Source organism: Camelus ferus, chromosome 26 (genome assembly GCF_009834535.1).
Source record: "Camelus ferus isolate YT-003-E chromosome 26, BCGSAC_Cfer_1.0, whole genome shotgun sequence".
Lineage (NCBI taxonomy): Eukaryota > Metazoa > Chordata > Mammalia > Artiodactyla > Camelidae > Camelus > Camelus ferus.
The window spans coordinates 1,145,967-1,170,283 of NC_045721.1; the positions used below are offsets into that span (position 1 = coordinate 1,145,967).

The 24,317-nt window shown below is 47.4% G+C and overlaps 1 protein-coding gene across 1 annotated transcript in view; it reads left to right on the forward strand.

Moving 5' to 3' along the window:
• PSD3 (pleckstrin and Sec7 domain containing 3) overlaps positions 1-24,317 on the forward strand; it is a 526,938-nt gene that overhangs the window by 62,684 nt on the left and 439,937 nt on the right. Inside the window, 1 exon segment of the mRNA XM_032468468.1 lies at positions 18,752-19,613. Within this exon segment, the coding sequence (XP_032324359.1) occupies positions 18,867-19,613 (747 nt within the window). The 5' untranslated portion in view covers positions 18,752-18,866.

Consider the following 24,317-nt stretch of genomic DNA (forward strand, 5'->3'; position numbering starts at 1 on the left):
GGGGCTCTCTGACTTGGGGGACTTGAGGATGACTTGGCACCCTCGGGGCTTGCAGTCTGTGCAGCGAGTCTAATTTGAGTCCCTCCTCTGATGGATCTGGATGCCCTGAGACATCTGCTTTCATCAGAATTCACTCAGGAACTGCCAGCTGGAGGTGTCAGGGTGACAGCTGATGAGAGTTGGCCAAGGAGAAACTGGCAACGGGTAGGGTTTGATGAGATGGATGTGAAGCTAATATCATATGCAGTGTGGCCCTCCACTCCCCAGCCCTGCTCCACAGACATCTCTCTGCCTCCCACGCAATTGCATGTTGATGAATGAAGTCACAGAGGCACCTACCACAGAGGTGTTCAACCCACAGAGTCCCCAGCTAACACCCAGGACTTGTGCCCTCCAAGTGGAATGCCTCCAGTGTGGGGGGAGCCTCTGATGATGCTCTGACCTCAAGAACTGTCTTCCAGGAACAGAGACAAAAAGATATTGTTTATCTGTGATTCCTTTTAACATCAATTCAACATATGCTCTTAGTTGTTACCTAATTGTAAAGTTGAGGTTTTCTTCGGAATCTATTGAAAAATGTAACATAAAAACAATACATTAAATGTGGAAGAAAAGTCAGGGGAAGGTTACTCATAATCTCAACCTAAACTTCTGCAGCTCCTTTAGTTTGCATGTCACCTCCTGGTCCTGTCCACGTGCACTGCAAGTTTTACACTGTGGTTACTGTAGCGTTCATATGAGGAAATTGTCTTTAAGTGGCCTTTAGTTTATGGTGACAGAAGGGATGCTTGACAGAAAATTATCTCTTTGCAAAGGGATGATTTTAATATAGAATCATAAGATTCTGCCCTTCTTTTCTGGCATAGTCTAGATCTCTTCGTTCTGGGGAGCTGTAGCTGAGCGAAAACGAATGGCAGTGTCACCAGTGACCGCAGAGCCTGGATTTTGCTCCTCTCCTCCAGTTACTGTTTCAATAAATGGATAGATGTCATCTTAACCTTCTTAAGCCCCAGTATCTCCAGGGGTAAAGCGCGGAAGATGAGACCTACCCCACCCACCTCACAGGATGTTTTATTATCTCAGGAAACCTGCACGGAGCCCCCATCACACACGCCCCGGGCCCCTCGCTCAGGACCACGGACAGCGGCAGGGTCTGCAGACACGTGGGCAGCGGACAGCCGGGAAGGTGCCCCCTTCAGGAGGGGCCCAGTCAGTCCCTGTCCACCCTTATCCTTGGGCTGTCTGAGAGTGGTCGCTGGCCCCAAGATGGACAACGCAGGGATCTGAACTCTCTGAGTGGGACCCACCTGTTCCTTTCCCCAGGATCCCTGCCCTGCCCCAGCTTCCCCCGCACCCTCCTTAGCTCTCCTTCACCAAAGCCTCAGGCGGGAGCCCCATGCATCACCTCTGAAAACTTGGATGCAAGCTTCCAGCTCCAAGACCATCCACGTCCATCCATGGGACCCCCCATTCCGGGCAACAAAACACGTTTCCCTTCCCAGAAGGGAAATGTGGGGACCTTAGAAACACACGGACCTCCCTTTAAGATGCGTCACCCTCCCTCTGGATTTATCTCACTGACATAAATCCAGAAGCAGGAGTGGTTGTTGCTGATTGGGAGTGTCCTGCAGGATTTTGCAGAAAGTGTGGCTTTTGTGTCATTGAGGACAGAGGGGACTGAAATAGGGCATCTCACGGGGAGCAGAGAGCAGAGGTGGGGGAATCCAGAGTGTGTTTGGGGAACGTGAGGACCCAGATGGACACAGACCGAGCACACTGGATGGGGGCATCTGAGGAAGGGCAGGCTCAGTGGATGGCAGGTTGGGACTGTGGCCCCAGATATCCTCCAAGAGGCCAGCACGCTCTTCCACTGTGTGGTCATTTGGAGGCCCAGTGCCCCCATCCTCCTTCATCCAAGCTATCATGCACACTTATCCACACAGGCCCTGGTTGACTGAGTCTGCCTTCTATCCCCTCCTGAAACCTTTCCATGTTACAGCCTCTGCTCTGAAATGTCGACCTTCCCTGAGACGCTTCCTCCCACGTCCTCTGTAATGGCGTCCAGGGAAAGCTGGGTGCCCTCCTTTCTTACCTCTGCCAGCTCCAGGTGTGTTGTTTCCTACCAGACCTTGGCCTCTGATGTTCATGAGACTTGGACACGCCATCTCCTGGTTTCTCCCCCGTTTCCAGCACCTCTTAGTCACCCTCCTCACTCACTGCTTCCCAGTCTTCCTTCTACTCCAAATTCCCCCATCTTTATGGCTTTGACATTTCCAGAGAGGCCATCTCAGTTCCCTGGCATCTCAGTTTCTCCATGTCCTTGTCCCAAAAGCTCTTGTCTAGTAGCAAGTGTCTTCTGTATAGCACAGGGAACTCTATTCAATATCTTGTAGTAATCTATAATGAAAAGTAATATGGAAACAAACATATATATGTATATGTATGACTGAACTATTATGCTGTACACTGAAACTGACACAACATTGTAAACTGACTAGACTTTGATTAAAAAAAAAAAGCTCTTTCCTTCTCTCTGCCTTCAGCCGCCACTCTGACAGCTGCACGCAGGACCACTGCACCACCTCTGAAAGCTGGATGCCAGCCTCCAGCTCCCAGACCATCCGTGTCTTTCTAGTTCCTTCTAGTTCAATTATTCAAGAATCTCTCCTAGAGGCCTTTCAATCTCAGCCTGAGTCACACCTCACTGACCCTCCCACTTCCTCATTGTCCATCGGTGTTCTCATAAATGCCTCCTTTCTTACTTAGATTCAATCCCACACTCCACCATTCCAATCATTGCTCACAGATGCCACAAATTCCTTCATCTGTCACAGCTCCGCGCAGGTGTTATGGGCAAACATCCCTAGCAGCAGTATGAGGGGTTGGATTAAGTCAGAAAGGAACTGGAGGCCAAGCTGCCGGGAGAAAAAATGATTCTGCAGATATATACATACATGTATATGTATATAGTACATACATATACAAATATACATGTATCTGATACGTATATATACAGACATACGTATATCTGCTGAATCATTTATATATATACACAGATTCTTTGAAAAGGTAAATGGGCTATGTAAATGTATGGTTGAACTAAGTTACACACAGTAATTATATTCTTCATTAAGAACTCACAGTATTTGACTTGATCAAATAGTTCAGCCTTGGATGCCTCATGTTCAAATGATCAGTTTTTGAATGACTGTCATAGATTCTCTCTGAAGATATTTGTGCCCACAAACTGTAAAACATTTATACTTTGTGGTTGGGGGGCTAATCGGGCCTGAAAGTATCTTTTCAGTCATTGGAAAAAGCCTCCCGTCTTCAGCAGTTACTTTTAAACACAAGCAACCTCTCACTCCTTCCAAATCAGATTGCTTTCAGCTTGGAAACAAGGGCTCTTATTCAGGATATGTGGGTCCCAGCTCTAAGGTCCAGTTCCTTCAAAGTATCTGGATTGAAATCGTGCCTAGAAAAAAGTGATTAAAGTAGCTATGAGTTTTGAAAACTTCAAAAACAGTCATACAGATTTTAAAGATGTATTTAAAGACAGACAGAAAGTAGTTCTTCCCAAAGTAGTTGGAAAAAAGAAAGAAGCCAGGAACAGCTTTACTCTAAATACCAAGAGAAATGAGCAGTGGAGAAAGAAAGGTGTTGAACTGGATCTAAACCAAGAGGCTGCCTCCAGCAAAGGGCTTTAAATGGCTGTTTTATTCATGTGTTGTCTCTAAATCCAACAATGTTAAGTGAGGCCGGCACACAGGGTGCGGGGGCGCTGAGGGCAAGGTGCTGAGAGCAGCGCTTTGCTCCCGGGCCCAGTCCCGGGCCACCTCCTGGGCGCCAGAGGCCTGGGTCCTCTCTGTTCTCACCTCCTGGGCATCCTCAGCATGGTGGGTACCAGAGCAAGTGCTGGAGAAATAACAAAAATGAGGGAGCACCTGTGAAAGGCAGTTGAAAAAATTAGTTTGTATTTTAATTGTTAGGGTGGAAAGTACATTAATCCCTGGGAGTTCTAGGACGAGAGTGGGTTACTTGAAGGAACAGTGCAGTGAATAGGAAGTGAACAAAATAGTTCTGGTAAAAGCCATGACAGATTTCTACCAACAGATATTTCTGATATGACTAGGGAATGTTGTGCCGGTATGAACAATGTACTGATGATGTCCATCTGCCATATACTTGGACCAGGACTACTTCCCGGGGGCGTTTGGATGGTGGCGGGGCCTCCAGAAAGTCTCCTCACAGGAGACTAGGGTTCCAGCCAGACCTCTGCCTCTTACTAACTCCGCCACCTGGAACAGGTGGTCTCCCTTCCATGACCGTTCTCCCCTCTCTTTGACTGACATGTCAGCATCTGCCTTAGGAAGGGGGAACGTCATCTCTGGAACTAATTAGGACAGGCTGCAGATGGAGATGCGTTAGAAAGTTGCCGAGAGCTGGCCCCCAGCTTGGACCGCATCCTTTCTGTACACTAGGGAGTGAGCTCACCCACCAGGGAAGAAACAGGGCCCATGTGAAGGGGTTCGGAGGGATCTTGGTGAGCGGACGGAGGACCAGGAAAAGATGGCGAAGCACAGTAACGTCTACAAGCACAGACGTGTAATGTCCCTGATGACAGCTCCCAAAGTGTGGAGCTAGAGGCTGGAAACCCCAGAGCAGTGGGTGTTGGAGAGAGAGCAGGGTCAGAGAAAGGTTTTGCTGTCAAATGCGAAGAAGTGTTACTCCCAAAGGAGAAGGGAAAAGACCTCAGTTCTTGTTATAACCAAAAGATAAGAATTCAGACGGGAGATAGAGCATTGTGTAGCGAAAGATTTTAAAGGTTTTATGAGCAAAGGGAAAGTGCACCTCCAAGAGCAGGAGGCGGGCTGACCCAAGGGCGGAAAAGCAGTGGTCTTTGTCTCTCCACCTCTTATACGCTCGTTTGGAGATGGTGTCTTGATTGATTGGCGTCTCTTGCCCCTGCAGTGCTTAGTCATGTTTGGCCCCTTTGCGCATGTCCTTACCCATGATGCACACAGAAAAACCCGTGGGAGGGCCTGAACCGCGATGCTAATTATAATACAGTGAGCATTAGGTCATGTCTGGTTATGTCCTTGTTGCTACCACGCAGTTGGGGCTGTCAGATTCTTACCGGTTTCTTGCTGGTACTCACTTAGAGGAATTAAAGCCTCTTTATGCTGGAGGTGGACATAATCCCATCTTCTGGACCCTCCTCCTCCTCCACCTATCTGCCTGGTGCCCTCACTTATCTAACTATCTAACAGAAATACTGCAGAGTGTCTGCCCTTATTGGAGATTCATGATGCATGTTACCATATTAAAGGCTCTGAGAAGTCTTGCAGCAAAGTAACAGAATGATTTAACCTTGAACTTGCTTGACTGGAGAAGCTTTTAAAAATATGTTTGTTAAAATTTCACTGAACACAATAGCTAAAACATCATTCTAGGGAATAAAATCCAAGCTCCCTAACGTGCATATAAGGCTCTGCAGGACCCAGCTCCTGCCTTTGTCAGTCTGAAACCTGATGTGTGATACCACTGAGCCCCACCACCTGTGGCTCTTCCCTGCCCTGCACCCCCTGCAGTCCCCACACCCACGCCTGCCCTGCACACTGCAGGCCTCACAGTTTCCTTGTGCAGGTTTTGCACATTAGAAACACAAATGATCTCCCTCTTCTTTCCCTGGCTAACTCTTATTCATCTTTAAGATTGGTGTCAGACAGCAGCACTATTTACAATAGCCAAGACATGGAAACAACCTAAATGTCCAGATGACTGAATAAAGAAGTTATGGTATGTGTATACAATGGAATACTACTCAGCCATAAAAAAGAATAAAATAATATCATTTGCAGCAACATGCATGGACCTGGAGATCATCATTTTAAGTGAAGTAAGCCAGAAAGAGAAAGAAAAATACCATATGATATTGTTGATATATGGAATCTAAAAAAAGACAAATGAATGTTTTAACAAAGCAGAAACAGACTTACAGACATGAAGAACAAGCTTATGGTTACCAAGAGGGAAAGGGGGTGGGAAGGGATAAATTGGGAGTTCAAAATTTGCAGATACTGAGTACTATATATAAATAAACAATGACCTACTGTATATAGCACAGGGAACTAAATTTGACATCTTTTAGTAACCTCTAAAGAAAAAGAATATGAAAACAAATACGTGCGTGTATTTGCATGACTGAAACATTATGCCCTACGATAGAAACTGACTTGTAAACTGACTATACTTCAATTAAAAAAACACAGAAAACCCAGAAAATACATATTTATAGTGTTTTTAAAATATTATTTAGCTATATATACATTTGCTATTCTATTGCTATTTCCTATTTTTCCATTATAGTTAAAAGTAATTATTTAAAAAATTGGCATCAGAATCATGCCAGAGGACATGTTTGTCAGGGATAGTCTGTAACTTTGAGTGAAGCCACCATCCTTACACAGCGATATCCATCCCACAGATTGCTCTTTTTTCTTATCTAGTATCTCCTTTAGTCCTTGCTTCTGTCCTGCAAGGGAGACATCGTTATCACCGACATTTTACAGGTGAGAAAAACAAGGATCCGAAAGCCCAAGGCCACTGTCAGGGACCGGGGGCGGGGCCTTCTGGGCTCAGGGCGCGGCCTGCCCGCAGTGGGCGTGGCTCCCCAGGAACAGAAGGACTCCCTCTTCCAAACCAGCCCATCTCAGGGCTCCTGCCTCCTGCGTCTTCTCTGACATCGCGGCCGCCAGCATCACATCTGCCACCGGTGCCGGGAGGACTGAGTCTCGGGTGGAGGAAAAGCTCATTTGTACCCGGTGCGCACTGTCTCCTGACTCACAGCTGCTGCTGTTCCCAATTTTCTGCTTGGCTGGAGTTTTCAAAGAGTGTTAACTGGTTTCTTCCTATTGCTAAATGCAAAGCAAACAAAAAGCGCAGTCACGTGAGTGTACACAGGCAAGCTTGTTTCTTTCAGAAGCAAATATTTGGGATAACAAAGAGCCGGAAGGGATGAAACTTGTCTTTAATTTTTTTTTAACCTTCATTTTTCTATTTAAAAAAAGTAGAAAGTGATTAAAGGAAAAATCTCCGACTACAGTTGTAAACACTGAGCCCAATAAACCATCCTCCCTGGCTCCTCGGTGCCCTGGGCTTTGTGGGGTATGCTGGGATGATGAGTAAGGCTTCCCCCCCCGCCCCCTCCCCCCGCTTGAACCCCACCCCTATCTCCGGGACCCCTGAACCTGGAGCCTTTAAGATGTGCTGGGTTTGCTCCTTCTGGAGTTAGCGTTTTAAGGCAGAATTCGTCCTCACCCCAAGTCAAGGATTAACCTGGGAAATGAATCCAAATGTGGGCCTTTCGGGGTCTCCGCCTCTCTGATTAGCATCCCTTTAAGGCCACGTAGGCCTTCCTGGCATCTTTCAAGTTGCATCACCTGAGGGACCTTTTCCTCTCTCACTCCAAGGCCACTCTGACTACCAGGGGGAGTTAAGTGAGGCCAAGTTAAAAAAGAGGTCTTAATGCACATGTGCATTAAATGGAATAAACAGTCATTTCCCATTATTTAGACAGCTGAAGGGACCTAATGAAAAGCACTTTGTTTTCAAACAGTTGTACTTTTAAGTGTTGCTTTCTGCCCTCTACCCCTCACTCTTCCTCTGCTTGATGTGGCTTTTCTAGATAAATGAGGCCTCTTTTTCTGCTATTGCAAGATTTCCTTCTGAAAGGCAGAGAGCATGGTTTGCCAGGCAAAGATGAATCAGACCCGGTGCCCTGGACATCTGCACCTGCCCGCCGGCATGACTGCGTGCCCACCACACCTTGGGGTTCCAGGCTGATTCGTCTATTTTATACACGGTGGTTTGTGTCTCTTAATCCCTGACCCCCATCGTGCCCCTCCCCCTTCCCTCTTCCCACTGACAACCACTAGTTTGTCCTCTGTATCTGTGAGTCCAGTTCTGATTTGCTTTATAATTTCATTTGTTTTATTTTTTAGATTCCACATATAAATAACAAAGTATTTGTCTTCCTCTGACTTATTTCACTAAGCATAACACCCTCTAGGTCCAACCACATTGTTGCAAATGACAGAACTTCATTCTTTCTCGTGGCTGAGTAGTATTCCAGTACACCACATCTTTTTTATCCAGTCATCTGTTGGTGGACACTTAGGTTGCTTATGTTACCCGCAAAGGGGAAGGGAAAAGACCTCAGTTCTTGTCATACCCAAAAGATAAGAACTCAGACGGGAGATGGAGCATTGTGTAGCGAGAGATTTTAAAAGGGAAAGTGCACCTCCAAGAATGGGAGGCGGGCTGATCCAGGGGAGGAAAAAGCAGGGGTCTTTGTTTGCCCTCTTTCTCTTATACCCCTACTTAGAGGTGGTCTTTTGATTGATTGGCGTCTCTTGCCCCTGCAGTGCTGAGTCATGTTTGGCCCCTTTGTGCATGTCCTTACCCCTGATGCACACAGGAAAACCCGTGGGAGGGCCTGAACCGCGATGCTAATTATATTACAATGAGCATTGGGTCATAGGTTAGGTCCTTCTTGCTACCTCGCAGTTGCAGCTGTTGGATTCTCACTGGTTTCTTGGTGGCACTCATTTAGAGAAATTGAAGTCCCTTTATGCTGGAGGTGGGCATAACACCATCTTCTGGACCATCCTCCCCCTCTCCTCCACCTGTCTGCCCGGTGCCCCCACTTATCTAGCTGCCTAACACTTCCATGTCTTGGCTATTGTAAATAATGCTGCTATGAACATTGGGGTGCATGTATCTTTTCAAATTCGTATTTTCATTTTCTTTGGATATAAACCCCAGAGTGGAATTGCTGGATCATATGGTAGTTCTACTTTTAGTTTCTTGAGGAGCCTCCATACTGTTTTCCATAGTGGTTGTACCAATTTACATTCCCCCCAGCAGTGCAGGAGGGCTCCCTTTTCTCCACATCTGTGCCAGAATTTGCTGTTTGGGGTCTTTTTGATGATGGCCATTCTAAAAGGTGTGAGGTAATAACTCACTGTGGTTTTGATTTGCATTTCTCTGATGATTAGTGACATTGAGCCTCTTTTCATGTGCCTGTTGGCCACCTGTATGTCCTCTTTGGAAAACTGTCTATTCAGGTCTCCCATGATGCTTCTTAAACGCAGTTCACACTCATACTAATCTGCTTATCAAACAGTTGCCTGGCCACACCCCAAGTGTTTTCTTCCAAGCACACTTGCTCATTTTTTGTAATATGAGACCTTTTCAAATTTTTATGTTCTAGTGTCTTTTTGCTTAATAATTCTCTCTTCAAGGTATTTCTCTCCTCTCACGTTTTACTATAAGAAGTCAGAAGGAGCCAAGTCATTCCTTCAACACTTCACTTGGAAATCTCCTCAGCTAAACACCCTCTTTGATCACTCACACGTCCTACCTTCCACAAAACCCTAGACATGAACACAGTCCAGCCAAGTTCTTTGCTCCTTTAGAATAAGGATCACCTTTTCTCTGTTGTCCAATAACGCTTTCCTTGTTTCCATCCCAAACCTCATTGTAATGACCTTTATCATCCACATTTCTACCAACATTCTGTGCTCCCTAAGAAGATGGAAGCTTTCTGTAAAGCTCTCCTTTCTTTCCTGAGCTTGCACCAGAATTGCCTTTAAAAGTCCCTCTCTGATCATCTCAGCTTCTAGCATGCATTTAAAGCTCTTCCAGCCTCTACCTGTCACTCAGTTTAACAACTGCTTCCGTATTTTTAGGTATTTGTTCTAGGAGAACCCCATTTCTGTCTTAGCTGGGGCTGCTGTCACAAAATACCATAATATTGGCTTATCAACCTTGGAAATTTATTCCTCACAGCTCTGGAAGCTGGGAAAGACTAGGTCAAGGTGCCAGCCAATTTGGGGTGTGGGGAGGGCCCTCTTCCTGATTGCACACTGCTGACTTCTCAGTGTGTCCTCGCGTGGCAGAAAGAGCATGAACTGCCCTATGACCTCTTCTTATAAAGGCACTAATCCCACCAAAGGGGCTCCACCCTCAGGACCTGATCACCTTCCAAAACCCGTACCTTCAAACAGCATCCCCTGGGGACTAGGTTTCAATGTGAATCTTGGAGGGACACAAACATTCAACCTACAATGTCATCTTCTATTGACTCTCCCCTCTCTGATATGATGTCCCCTCTTCTGAGCCCTGTAGCACTTTGGCTTCATTGCCTCTAAGGACATTTACTTGCTTGGTCTGGAGCCAAGGTTTTCCCTGTAGTTCGCACCCCATTGGATCTAAGTGGCTTCTGGACACTGACAGTGAAGACTTACCTCTGTAGTCACACAGGACTCACAGCGCCTGGCACTCAGGAGATACTTACAGCATTTGCTAAAATAGTGAACTTCCATCACTTGGTGGCAATGACATGCGCCATCGATGCTGGACACGTCGGTTGTTCAATCAGTCTTTCTTGCCTTAAAAGGAAGCATCAGACTCAAATTCTCCTCTCTGGTCCTAACATGGTAACTATTCAGTAACACTCTAAAGTGAAATTTATTCAGGAACGTTCTGAAGTTAAAATGTAAAAATATAAAATATTTTTTTAAATTTACATTCCTAAGTTGAACTTTCACATCTGCGCTACCATATGGTGTGGGGGCTAGTCCTACAGTCTGGCCCAAGGCTCTTTCCTTTTAGTCGCTCTTCTCCAAAGCAGAGCTGGGGTCTGCCTGCAGTGGGTGGGCTGCCTTCAGCCTGAAGCGCCTGTCAAGAAGTACAGCAGAAAGCCCAGAAGTCCTAAAACCTAAACCAGGAATCCATTTTGGACAAGGAAGGATCCCCAGTATGAGCCAGTCGTCTTAGACTCTAGAGTTCTCCCTTTCTGTTGCTTAAAGGATCGCATCGTGCCTTTCTGGTGACAGACATCCTGTTTTACACAGATCCAGGTCAGAGGTTCTTGACTCTGGATTATTCATCCCTTTTAAGAAAATTAAGGGGTAGAGCAAAAGATTAAGTTCCCCGGGGGGGACTGAGGATCACTGTGTTTTCCCTTCAATGACCCCATGCAGGGCCATCCCCAGAGGACAGTGTGGCTGCTGGGTGAAAAGTGGGTTCTCAGCAGTGTGTCCCTAATAACTTCTTCGTGAGACCTGATAAAACCGCCTGCACTTCTATTTAAATGGCATCTCACTGGGCAAGTATATCAGACACATATGCTTTCCAAACTCACTGCTGGATCAGTCATATTTGGATAGTGGTTAAGTAAATTTTGTTGTCTGGTATATGGGGGAAAAAATTGCCGATCTGTAATTCTGATCTGAGTTTACAACCGAGCCTAGTGTTTTATTTATGGGAGAAGAGCTGTGACATTAAAACATTTCAACTGGCGTTTGAGACTGTCAGGAGTTAGAAAAAGGACATTTTCTAAAGCCTTTTGAAAACTTCTTTCTTTCCTGTCTGTTTTCTTCCTTTCTTCCTTCCACCATTGGCATCAGAATAAATGTTATTGGCAGAAAGTGCTAGAAAGTGGAGGATTACTGATGGCCAGAGTGTCTGGCCAGGATGGCAGGGAGATGGAGGAATTCAGCCAGGACCCTGGGAGGTGGCGAGTTTGCACAGGTGGTGAAGACAGGAGGTGGAGGGCTCAGTGAGGGTCCAGGTGGAGTCTCTGCACAGTGAGCCTGGGGAGCTTGTTCTGTCTGAGGGGCCCCCACCTGGGAGCAGTAGGAGAAAAGTCTGGAAAAGCAGGGATAGTGTAGGCAAACCACTGGCTGAAGAGTCGACTTGATGGAGACACTGGTGACCCTAGATCCTTAGGGTGCAGACCTAGGGGCTTGGAAGATGGATGCAGACTATTGGTAAAATGGGTTGATTGGGTTGGGGATGGCTGGGAATGCAGATGGGATGGCCCTGGGAGGTACCTGATGTCATCAGAGTCCTGTTTGCTGTTATGACAGAAAGGCTTGAGGACTGGCTTTGCCTCTGGTCAGTGACCATGGGCAAGTTGACTCATCTCTCTGGGCCTCAGGCCTCATCCTGTGGCCTTCTGTGGACTAAACTGGAGAGAGATGGGAGGTGTGGGTCCACAGGGGGTCAAACTGTGCCGTGGCCAAGTCAATAGGAATGTATAAAATGTGCACCTGGCCATTATGGAAAAGAGTATGGAAATTCCTCAAAAAACTAAAAACAGACTTACCATATGATCCAGCAAACCCACTCCTGGGTATGTATCTTGAGGGAACTCTAATTCAAATAGATACCTGCACCTTAGTGTTCATGGCAGCACTATTTACAACAGCCAATACATGGAAACAGCCTAAATGTCCATCGACTGATGACTGGATAAAGAAGTTGTAGTATATTTATACAATGGAATACTACCCAGCCATAAAAAAGCATAAACTAATGCCATCTGCAGCAACATGGATGGACCTGGAGATCGTTATTCTAAGTGAAGTAGGTAAAACAGAGAAAGACAAATACCATATGATATCACTTAAATGTGGAATCTAAAATATGACTCAAATGAACTTATTTACAAAATGGAAACTGACTCACAGACATAGAAAACAAACTTACGGTTACCAGAGGACAAGTGGACAGGAAGAGATAAATTGGGAGTTTGAGAACTGCAGATACTAACAACTGTATATAAAATAGATAAACAGCAAGGTCCTACTGTACAGCACAGGGAACTCTATTCAATATCTTGTAATAGCCTATAGTGAAAAAGAATGTGAAAGAGAATATATGCAGGTATATGTATGACTGAAACTTTGCACTGTACACCAGAAATTGACACAACATTGTAAACTGATTATCCTTCAATAAAAATTAAAATAAATAAAACAAAATGTGTACCGAAGTAATCTGTATTCAGCAAATCAAGCTTTTTTGAAGGATGCTTCTAGTAAACTCATAGCAGCATGAGTAAATCTTCCCTGAGGGACAGTCTGGAGCATCTAGCGGTGAAGAGGAGGAGGTACAGCCCCTGGCTCTGGCCTGGACCTCAGAGAACACAGACCCCAAACCCACTCTTCATACCTCCCACCACAACCCCTCAGTGAAATAGGACCTGCTACCAGCCTGGCCGTGAAGACCCCACCTCTAACTGCCCTGTGCCTTGTAGTGGAATCAAAAATGCGAACGGAGGATGGCCGTCCAGGTCTGACACACAACAGAGCATTCAAGTTCCTCGTGCCAGGGATCTGATCTGTTCAAGAATTTTCCACATTTACTTCAAAGCAGCCAGCCCATGTGATCAGATGCCAGGGGAGACACCAAGCAACTTAAAACACAAAGCATTGCTCAAAACACCCATGTGTGTACGGTGTTGAGGTGGCCGGCAATAAAGGAAATAGAAACAGGGTGGAAACAGAAGACTCTTTCTAATCCTAATCTTTCCCAAGCATTCCCATCTGGTTCTTTCATAAACAGTCATCACGAGGGGACTATCTGACACAGTGTCATCCCTTGAAGAAATGAGCTGGGCTTGCTTTTGGGGGAAAAGAAAAAATGGTCACAGGGGAGTGGGCTTAGAGAAAGTGAGGGGTGAGGAGTTGTGGGGACATGTGCCCCTGGAACTTGGACAGGATGTGAGAAAAGTTTTTTCCCTTCCTTTCCTTCCTTTCCTTCCTTCCTTTCCTTCCTTCCTTCCTTCCTTCCTTCCTTCCTTCCTTCCTTCCTTCCTTCCTTCCTTCCTTCCTTCCTTCTTTCCTTTCTTTCTCTCTTTCTTTCTCTCTCTCTCTTCTTCCTCCCTCCCTCCCTCCCTTCATTTCTTTTTTCTTTTTTTTTTTTTTTTTGCCTCTCCAAATTGCAAGTCTTTGTCTGTGAAATGGAAGATAACATTGTCCTCTAAATACACCATCAGGAGGCAGTGGTGCCACGGAACGAGCACAGATTTGGGGACTGAAAGACCTGGACCTGCATCCACCTCATTGCTGTGCTGCTGTGGGACAGTGGTTTGACTTCTGCAGACTTTGTGTCCCTGTCTCTGAGACAGAGTCTAATGTCCACCTCGTCCTGAGGATGAGAAGGCATATATATAAAGTGCCTTTGGCCGAGTCAGGCATGTAGGAGATGCTCAGTAAATGGTAGCTCTCAGGTCACCACCATCAAGCTGACGATTAGGCAGATCTCCTATGACAAGGGAAGGAAACCAAGCTACAGCTGTGAAGGTGCTCTTCTACCAGTGGACAGAATATTCTGGGAAGTCCTGAAGCCTCATTTGTACGGCATGAGCAGGAAGGCTCCATGCTGATTCGTGGCATCGCTCAGACTCTCCCTGCCACATCTTTTTTTTTTTTAATTGAAGAATAGTCAGTTACAATGTGTCAATTTCTGGTGCACAGCACAGTGTCCCAGTCATCCATATACATACCTATATTCATTTTCATATTCTTTTTCATTAAAGGTTATGACAAGATATTGAATAGAGTTCCCTGTGCTAGGCAGAAGACACTTGTTATTTAATTTATTTTTATATTCCAGACCACATCTTTAGTTCAGGCCCCATGCCCATGCCAGCAACAAGCCCTTTGTCAGCTGCCCTAGCCATTCAGTTTCACTTCCACCAGGCTCTCTCTCAGTCCCACCCCCACCTCTACCTTGTCCTCATTCCTTCTTGAATCAAGAACACATCTTCCCAACACATCCTGTGGCAGGAGAGGGCTAGAATTACCACCTTCTTTCTTCTTCTCAGGCAGTGAACAGGCGAGGTCACAACCAAATTAAGCACAGGAACTCCAGAAGGCTCCCAACATAATTGCCAAGGACTGACTGTGTGAGCGTCCCCTTCTGAGAGAATAAACGCTCCCTGAGAAGCAAGCCTGACTCCTCTGACTTAAAACTCTGAATGGAGTATTTCTAGGAGCACTGGGACTCCCTGGGACACCATTGGCCTCTGTCTAACACATTTTCTCTGGAATCACCACTCCTGGGAGAATTAACCTTTCTTCCACTCAGACAACGGATGTTGATAAGGTACCATCTTGGACAATTTTTTTAAATTGACATCTAGTCAGTTACAATGTGTCAATTTCTGATGTAAGCACAATGTCCCAGTCATGCATATACATGCATATATTCGTTTTCATCTCTCTTCTTCATTAAAGGTTATTACAAGATATTGAATATAGCTTCCTGTGCTGTACAGAAGAAATTTGGTTTTTTATCTTTTTTATATATAGCATATATCTCATATATATATATACACACATATATACACATATATATATGTAAATCTCAAACTCCCAAATTTATCCCTTCCTACCCCCTTTCCCTGGTAACCATAGATTGTTTACTATGTCTGCAAGTCTGTTTCTGTTTTGTAGGTGAGTTCATTAGTGCATTTTGCACAATCTTGAATCATTTACGTTCTTAATTAAAAAACACTCCCTAAAATTGTTTAGGGAGCATCTCCCTGGGCAGCCAAGGAAGCACAGGCGGGTGGGAACCCAGGTTTGGAGAGAGGAGCAGAAGGGCTGGACCAGTGGCCTGGAGAGGAGAGGACAGAGCCAGACCCAAGGGAAGTCTCCGCTGCTGCTCCCGAACCACAGTGCTCTCAGCAAGTCACCTCCCCTCCCCGTCCTTCTGTCTTTCTGAGCCTCTGGAAGGCGGCTCAGCTGCCGGCTTCACAAGGTTGGTGCAAGGTCGGAGTGAGAGAAGCCAGTGCCCTGACATCTCTCCCCAGTGCCCACTCCTCCCTCCACCCATGTTAAGGTTCTAGAATCTTCTTTTTCTCTGTCGAAGTGATAAGAAGAAATCATTAGCAGTTCGAACTATTGGTTGTTTGCACTCACACCTTATGAATCTTGAAGGTCGATGGTGGTGGAGAAATATGAAGTCAATTTAGAATCCCTTCAGACAAAGCAATCTTAAGTCTTTTGAGAAATCAGAGATGATGGTTTAACTTAGAGTCATTATTCTTTTTTAAAATTTTTTGTGGGGTGTAATTAAGTTTATTTACTTATTTATTTAAACGGAGGGACTGGGGATTGAACCCAGGACCTCGTGCATGCTAAGCACGTGCTCTACCACTGAGCTACATCCTTCCCTCTTGGAGTCATTATGTTATTATAACAACACCCATCCTGCCTTAAAGACTTTATATATATTAATTTGGTGCTTACTAAGTACTCCTACATAGATTACCCCTTCAAAACAATTCTCTAAGGCAGGAAGGGCAGAAATTTATTTTGTTCAGGGAAGTCCACTGAGTTTCAGAAACTTGCTGGGAGTCATGGCTAATAAATGATCACACCAGGAGTCGATCACATGTCCCCAGACCCCAGATTCACTGCTGATTCTCCCCTCATCCCAATTAATTCCTCAGCATCCAGATGTTTACCCATTAGATAAAAAGTGTACAAACATGTGTATGACTGTCAGTGTGGGTTTAAAAAAAAAAAAGATCTATTTCATACAAAAGCTCAAATTGCTCCATTGGGTCAATCAGTTTTTTTCTAGGCATCATCAGTGTGTGGTATAAACTCTGAGTTGCTAATATTTATTGAGAAACCATTATGTGCCTTATTTATGCTAAATAGGGCCTTGACACATACTTCCACTTAATCCCCTCAAGAACACTTTGAAATGGATATTGTTAACTCATCTTAGAGAAGAGGAAACTGTTTATCAGAGAGGTTAAGTAACTTGCTGAGGGTCACACAGCCACACAATGGACTCAGAGAAATGTCTGCCTGACACCAAAGCTCATGCTCTCAATCCCTGTGCTATTTACATCACAGTGGAAACCCAGGTTTCTCTGGTAAATGGCCCCCCTTCTCACCCAGAACCCCATCTCCCTAAAGGTCCCCCCAATACTTAAGGGTATCCTAAGGTGGTGTCTTATGTGTCCTCCAGGTATGTCCCTTGGCCTTCTGTCAGCTGTCTGGTGGCATCACCATGTGTTTACTCTCCTCTTGGTCCAGCATGCACAACCTAGAAATGAAACACTTGGCGATAATCACCTCTATGGCAGGCTTGCAAATAAAAAGTTAGAAGAGAGATGTGTCCTGAACACGCCAGCACCACAGCATTTTTTTGTACTTTGTTTTCTTTGGAGGTTGGAGTTGAAGTGAAACTTCTCATCTGAGAAGTTCTTTAAGCCCCCACCCGTCTGGAGAAATTGTGGTGAAAAGGCAATTATTTCACTTCCCTGAGCTCCTCCTTCTCACCTGCGCAGTGGAGACACTTCCCCCAGCCTCACAGGACTGCGCTGTGCCGTAGAACAAGGCATGTGAATGACCCCTAGTGTGATGCTTGGGGGCCCCGGAGGCTGAGACAAGATGATGGTCCTTCTGTCCCAAATCCCTGTCCCATAGGAAGACACAGCTCCTCCCCTCATTATCAGGTAGTCAGTAAACAAGGTAGTAATTATTGAATGATTACAATATTCCAGCAAATTCTTTCATAGGAGAGTGGACAATTGCATAAAGAGGACTAGACATCACTCACACAGGATTTTTGTTGAAAAGAAATATACTCAGATCAACACACCATGTTTTGCAAAGGATGAGTCTCAGACTTGGACATCACATTGTTTTGCCGAATTTTGCTCTGTAACGGTGTTTGTTATAACGGGACCACGGTGACCAGAGCCTGGCCCAGATAGCTCTGAACACACATAGACTGAGTCATTTGTCAGCTGTCTGGAAATGAGGAGAAACCTCTATAAACTTGGGTGGGAACGCTGTGTGAAGATGGTGAACAAGGAAAACAGAGGGTCCCCACCACCCATCCTGAGAGTTTCCAAGGAGCCTCCTTGGCCCTCAGTGGTCAGCCAGGGCCCTGGCCCTTGGCCACACCTGGGGCACTGCCCGTGTGAGGTCACAGCCAGGGGTCCAGAAGTGGCAGCTCAGGCTTGGGGGCTGCCACTCTCCAGGGCACATGCCAGCTGGTCTCAGAGGACCATTTCCTGGTTCTCCCTCAGTGAAGCTCAAACTGACAATAAAAAAATAATAACTTTTTTTTAAATGAGAAAAGACCTCTTGCTCTCCCCAAGAGCAAGGTCAGCAGGATTCCAAAGGCTCTTCTCTATCGTGGGAGACAATGAGCCTATAGAAACCCCCTAAGTGTGAGTTACTCGATGGATTACTTGATGAATTTCCAGGTGATTTCCTGTTGTCCTCACAATTTAAGAAAACTAAAGTATTTTTAAAACAAACTACCCCCAAACCCTCCAGTATGATTTGTCACCTGGATATGTTTTCTTACGTCATCTTCTTCTCTTCTTTTTTTTTTTTTCCTTCTTATTTTCTGTTTCTCATCTTTATTTTTATGTATCTATTCTTTGTGTGTGAGATGCCAAGTGTTTTGCAGTTGGTACTGGGAGATTACCCCTGGGGAACTCCTGAGTCACTGCAGGATTTGAAGTGGAAATTCCTTAAAATATTGTTGACAACTGTGTGTTACCGATGCAAGAAAGGTAGAGGGAAAGCGCACTTCGAAGTGTCCTGCAGGTTCAACTCTACGTCACATTGTGCAGACAGCAAACAGCATATGTCGCTAATATGGAGTTTAGGATAACATTGAAACTAACAACTGTTGTGTCTTCGCTTCAAATATGGGGAAGGCGAGACATAAAAGAAGAATCCAGCAGACACAGCAGGGTAAGAAAGGCCATCTGGACCTCCTCCTCCCAACCTGGCTCCACCAGCCTGTCTGCTTCTGTGATTCTGGGAAGTGAGTTCAGGCCCCTGGCTCAGGTCACCTCGTCCCCATTTCTTGAAGACTGCCCCTGGGATTAAAGATGTGTCATTTGCTTCCTCAGGCCGTCGTGGATCCATGGAACCAGGTCACGTCTGCGCACGGCTGCCGGCGTTCGCATCCCCGAGCACTGAGGTCTGAAACTCGACCGGCAGGACCCGCCGAGCCCCTTGGAGGAAATGGCTGATGAGTCCGGGCAGCGGCAGATGAAAACTTCCTTCTTCTTCGTCCAGCTGCGGGCGCCCCCTGCGCGCGCCTTCCCCGCCCCGTCTCCAGCCCGGACCGCAGCCGCAGGGGGCCTGGAGGAGGGACGCTTTGTCCCGAGTCCCGGGAAGGGCTTCTCGGCAGGCCAGGCTCCCGGGGTCCCGCGGGGTTCAGCTGCCCCTCCCCTGCAGAGGCAGGGCCGTGGGACAGAGGCACCAGCTGCTCGCAGTTGCTCTGCTCCCAAGAAGGAGGAGGAGGGAGAGGAGAGAACCCGGGACCTGGATGCAAAGAGGGGGCGCCCTTGCAGATCCCTCGGTCGCCGGCGTGCCCTGGCCCCGGCCTCCCGGAACCGTGGACGGCGGCGGCCCCTGCCATGCAGACCCCCTAGCCCGGCTCCCGGAATGGGCGATGGCGGCGGCAGCCCCTCCGCGGGCTGGAGGGCCCGGCCGGTCATCACTGCGCCCCGAGACTTGTGGGGCACGGACCCGCAGTCTCGGGACGCCTGGGGATGCTCCATTCCCCAGGCCCGGGCTGACGACGGAAGTGAGAACGCCGTGCCCAGGGGGGATGCGGGGCCGCGGGCCACCTGCCCCGTCCGCCCGCGCAGCGCTGAGGGCACCGGCACCCCCGCGCGGGCCAGGCGGGCCAGACTCTGCAGGTACTGCGCGCCCCTCCAGGCCAGCCGGAGCTGCCCCGCCCCGCCTGCCGCCCTGCCGCTCAAGGTAAGAACGTGCGTGTGGCCGAAATCCCAGAGCCCAGCAGTTTCCCTAGAAGAGAAACCGGAGAGGGGGGCAGGCGTGCCAAAGCCCCCCACCCCGCGTCGCGCCGCGCGGATCCTCACACTGGGTCTCCCCTCCTCGGTGGGCCTCGCTCCTTCCTCTCTGTTCCACCACCTTCCCTGCCCTTATGCTGGGTGGTTTCTTACATCCGACTTACCCTCACCACCCCCCTGGAAAATGAAGGCCCATAGACCCAATTTCAGATAAGGAATCTGAAAGCGGAGAGGCAGAGCCTTCCGCAAAGACAAGGGCAGAAGCAAAACTTGTCCTCCCAGAATGGACACGGAGGCCTCGGGGAGGCTTCAGTGCGTTTTGTGGAGGTTTCCAGAACCGAAGTGCAGCCTTGGACCTCAGTCCCTTCTACACCCGCTGGACCACCTCCCATCCCCACCCCGCTCCCGACAGGGACAGGTGGATGTTCACTGGAGCATCGGCCTCCAGCCCCCACTTCCTGTCCCACCAGGGGGCGAGGGGTAACCCTGTGTGGACTCCCAGCTCCAGTCCTGGGCAAGCGTTCCCTTCTCTGCCGTCTGCGCTCAGCCTCCTCACCAGGCTGGTGCATGAGCCCAGCCTTCCCGTCTCCACCCAGTTTGGTTGTACTGATCCCAAAACGGGTGGACAAAATTAAACATTATACTTTTATTTTCGCTTTCCCGACAGCATGGACATCTTTGCATGCATATAGGTAATTTGCAGTTGAGGGTGAGGAAGAGTAGAGGAGGGGTTAGTAGGATGGGGGGGTCCTATTGGCGTGTGTGGAAGGGCCACGTGGAGGGGACTGTCCAGGAAGTCACGGAAGAAGTGGATGAAATTCACAACATCCAGAGAAGGGCCTTCCAGAGGCTAGCAAATGACGCTGCTTCGCCACAAGCCTGTGTCTTCCTTCTGCTCGCGTCTACACTGTCCCTCCTTCCCCTTAACAGGCACCCTGTACAGCCACAGTGGTGCATCAGGGAGAAAGGAGAAACTCAAGTGCCCTTCGAAGGGAAACTCTTGAAAGAGGAGAGATGCGAGCATGCTTCCTTAAGAAATAGTTTGCATTCCATCCTAGTCCTTGTGTCATGCATTTCCTGCTGGGATTTAGGAGGAGCGATCTACCCATGCGTGTGTCAGAGCCCAGACTCTGAATGTGGGGTCACATGGGAGCTGTCTGTGTACTTCAGTCCTGCACTAAGGACTTCAAAACTCCACGTCTGCTCCTTTCTCCTCTGCCTTCTGGGTGTAAGAAAACCTCAGGGCTGTTGCCATTTCTCAAAGGAGAGATGCTGCGGAAGTTGATTCAAGTGGGTAGATTTCTGCCTCGTCTGCCTCATTTTGCCACTTTGGTTAACGGGCTCCCAGACAGCTGTCCCATGTAAAGCAAGGGTACAAGATTCCTGGCTTAAAAACTTGGAAACCCCAGGGTCAAGTCCTAACCCTGAGCAAACCACCAGCGCTCTCAGTTTTCCCATGAGGAAACCCTGAGGATGCCACCTGCCTGGCGGTTGCTGTGGAGCTTAGTGTCCTAAAGTGTTGGGCCAGGGAGGGTCCCCCAGTAGCTCTGTCTTAGGGGAGAGAAGAGGAGACGCAAAGTCAGTGGGACACCAGGTAGGACCAGGAATCGTGGAGTTAGAGATTTCAGCCCCCAGGGGCGCCAGAGTCAGGCGGGAAAGCAGAGCTGGTCGGATGCAGGGATGCTGTCTGCCACGGGGAAGCAGTGCCCCCAGAACTACAAATCCTTCAGATGCCTTGTGGCTCTTACTGGCCAGGTGAGCCCTGCCTGGTCTTGGGCACAGAGAAAGGAGAAAATCAGCAGAGAGTGTTTTCCATTCGCCCAGCCTGGAGCCCATGAAGGCGTCCTTTGGGTCTGATGGGTTAGTGCGTGAGAACCACCCAGGTCCTCTCCCGTGTTGGGATTCAGCAAAGTGGCAGCAGACTGGTTAAAAATGTTTTCTCGTGAGCTGTCAGTGCAGAGGCCTTTCACGCCATACACGCATAAAAATGCCATCAGTTACTGAAGTTATTAAAGTGAAATGTTGCTTACGTGGAAGCAACATCTATTCTGATGTGTGCATCGTAGGGATGGAGGTCCTTCTATCAACTTCCCAAGCAGAAAAGTCTGGCTCCTAAACTTTCTTCTCCAAATGGCTAAATTTATTGTTGAAAGAAGTGGGGTCCCGAGTGAACGTTGCCAACTTACATCCTTCCAAGCGTCCCACGGAACAAGTGCAGCAAATTGAATCACTTGGTTCTTCATTCAAACCATGAGTTTTAGTAGCAAAAACTACAGCTCTCTGCGCCCTGCAGAGGGCTTCCAATGCACGATTCTCTCTTATTAGAACCTCAGAACTCTGTGAGGGTATCCAACATCACCGTCCCCACTTCATGGAGGAGGTGACTGATACTTGAGGATGGTCAGCAAATTGCTGGGACCCACGGCCAGGACGCAGCAGCTGAGGACAGAGCTCTTGTCCACACGGAGCCTGGGGCTCCGCTCTCACTGCCTACTAGAGGGTGAGGTTTCCTGGGAAGACAGCCCACTCTTCCCTGGGATGGTGGTCATGGGAGAAGGACTCTCAGGAGTATAAGGTCTAGTGGCCCACCTTGCGTGAAGGCACAGCTTTCTAGAAGCAGTGAGGACCTGGGGGACGTGGGGTTCCAGCTCCAGGGATGCCAACTGAAGTCTGCAAGTTTCCCAGGGTGAGTCCCTCAGGGTGAATCAGACATGGTCCCAGGTGTTCCCTGGACCCCGCATCCTGCTGCCTCTGCAGGAACACAAGAAACCGACTTGAACGGGGGACTAAAGATGTGGAAAAGACACAGAAAACAGACAACTCAAAGGAAAGGGAAAAAAGCTTTCTCTACAGTCATTTTGGGAAACTTCCAACTTTTTTTTTAAGTGTCTTCCTATCTTACATATTTTATGTTTTGAAATAACTAAGACTTTTGGTGTGTAAAGGACATTAGAAAACTAATAGTAATTATTATCAAAAATTTCCCTCCAAATGCCATTTCTACAAAGCTCACCTGTAGCTTCAAATTTCCCAGGAAGCTTACCTTTCTATCCTTCCCTCATCTCAAAAACAGTCAGCTTTTTGAGTTTTCATCACCAGCTGTGAGGAGTGATCAGGAGATGAGCAGGAGGGACCAGGCGTCCATGGAGCTGGTGCGGGGGGTGCTGTCGGGGACAGTTATTCCCAGAGGTGCTGACTAGGAGAGCAGGGCACATCCGGTTATACACAGACCCTGCCGAGCAGACCAGAGAGAACAATTTTAACTCTGTGTCTTGAATTGTTTTGCCTTAAAATGAAACCGGCGTCTGAAATACGTCTGCAAAGGATATTAAATTTTTGATGGAGAGTTTTTAGAGAGAAGGTCAACTGGCACTGGGATTCAAGGGATGAAGTTCTGTCAGCCAGTGAGCTAAGAGCCTGAAGAGTGAGCAAAGCGAGGTTTTTCCACCTCCATCCCCGGAGGTCTTTCCAGTTCTGATGGTCTAGGATTAGTATGAATCTTCAAATCCAAAAAGGAAATGAAATCGTTTAATGAATGGTTTCAAATAACTTAATTTCATCGACCTCAACTTGTCTCTAAAGATGAGTTGCTTTGTCAAGTGGCTGCATGGCCGGGAAGCTGCAGGCTGCGGGCTTGCTTCTCAGGAGACGTGGGATTTCCGTGGGGAGCTGGGGTGGTTCCCACACGAGCAGCTCAGAGCCTGACCCACAGCAGGCACGGAACACTCAGCCGAATGAATGGACTTTGAAGGGCGGATTAACGTCCAGTGACAGGAACCAGTCAGGGTCTTCTTTGGGCAGTAAGACAAATCCCCATTGCAACACTGATGGCCAGAATTGGTAGCTGTCTGTTCCCTTGATATTTGATATTTCTTTCTCTGACCGGATTCTAGTTGAGTGACATTCCCTTCTGAAGTTGAATACTGACACCCAGGTCTTCCCAACCTCCAGGAAGAGGTCACTGATCTCATCTTAGTAAGGCTTAATTTCTCCAGCCTGTTTGACTTCTCTGGTGTGTCGTTAAGTGTAAAAACTGTTCGGCTCATAAAGTGATAAAATTTGAAATAATTCTGTCTTTATAGTAATCATTCTTAGTGAGCAATTTAGAATTTTTAAAAGAAACTAGAACAAAGAGAGAGCTTGCCCAAATGCCTCATAGTAATTTGAACAGCAATATAGAACATGCAGTGGTGTCCCTTTTAAAAGGTTTCGGTATTTAGAAGACAGTATTGCTTGGATTCAAAAAGGTTGTCTTTAGTCTAGTTTACACCGCGTTGGTTTTGACAGAGATATCTTGATTTGTTACTTAAATAAATAAAGCCCCAGACAGCGGGATGGGTTTCAATTCTTTTTCATCATGTGATTTGCCCCGGCGTTCCCATGACAACGTTCTCTCACTCTTTCTCTCCTTATTCCTTTGACTTTCACACGCAGCCATCGTGTGGGTCACTGTGCAGGTGCCGCCCTCATGGGACCACATCACCCAGCATCTCGATGGGAGAAGAGGAAGGAGAATGCCTGGACCACTTTATATGGGTGTCCCTGTGATGTGTAGAAACGTGTGGGAGGTGGGACCCAGGGTCTGGCCTTCTCTTTGATTTAACTTAGCTAAGTAAGGGCCATCTCTTCTGCTGGGGCTAAATTCCTTATCTGA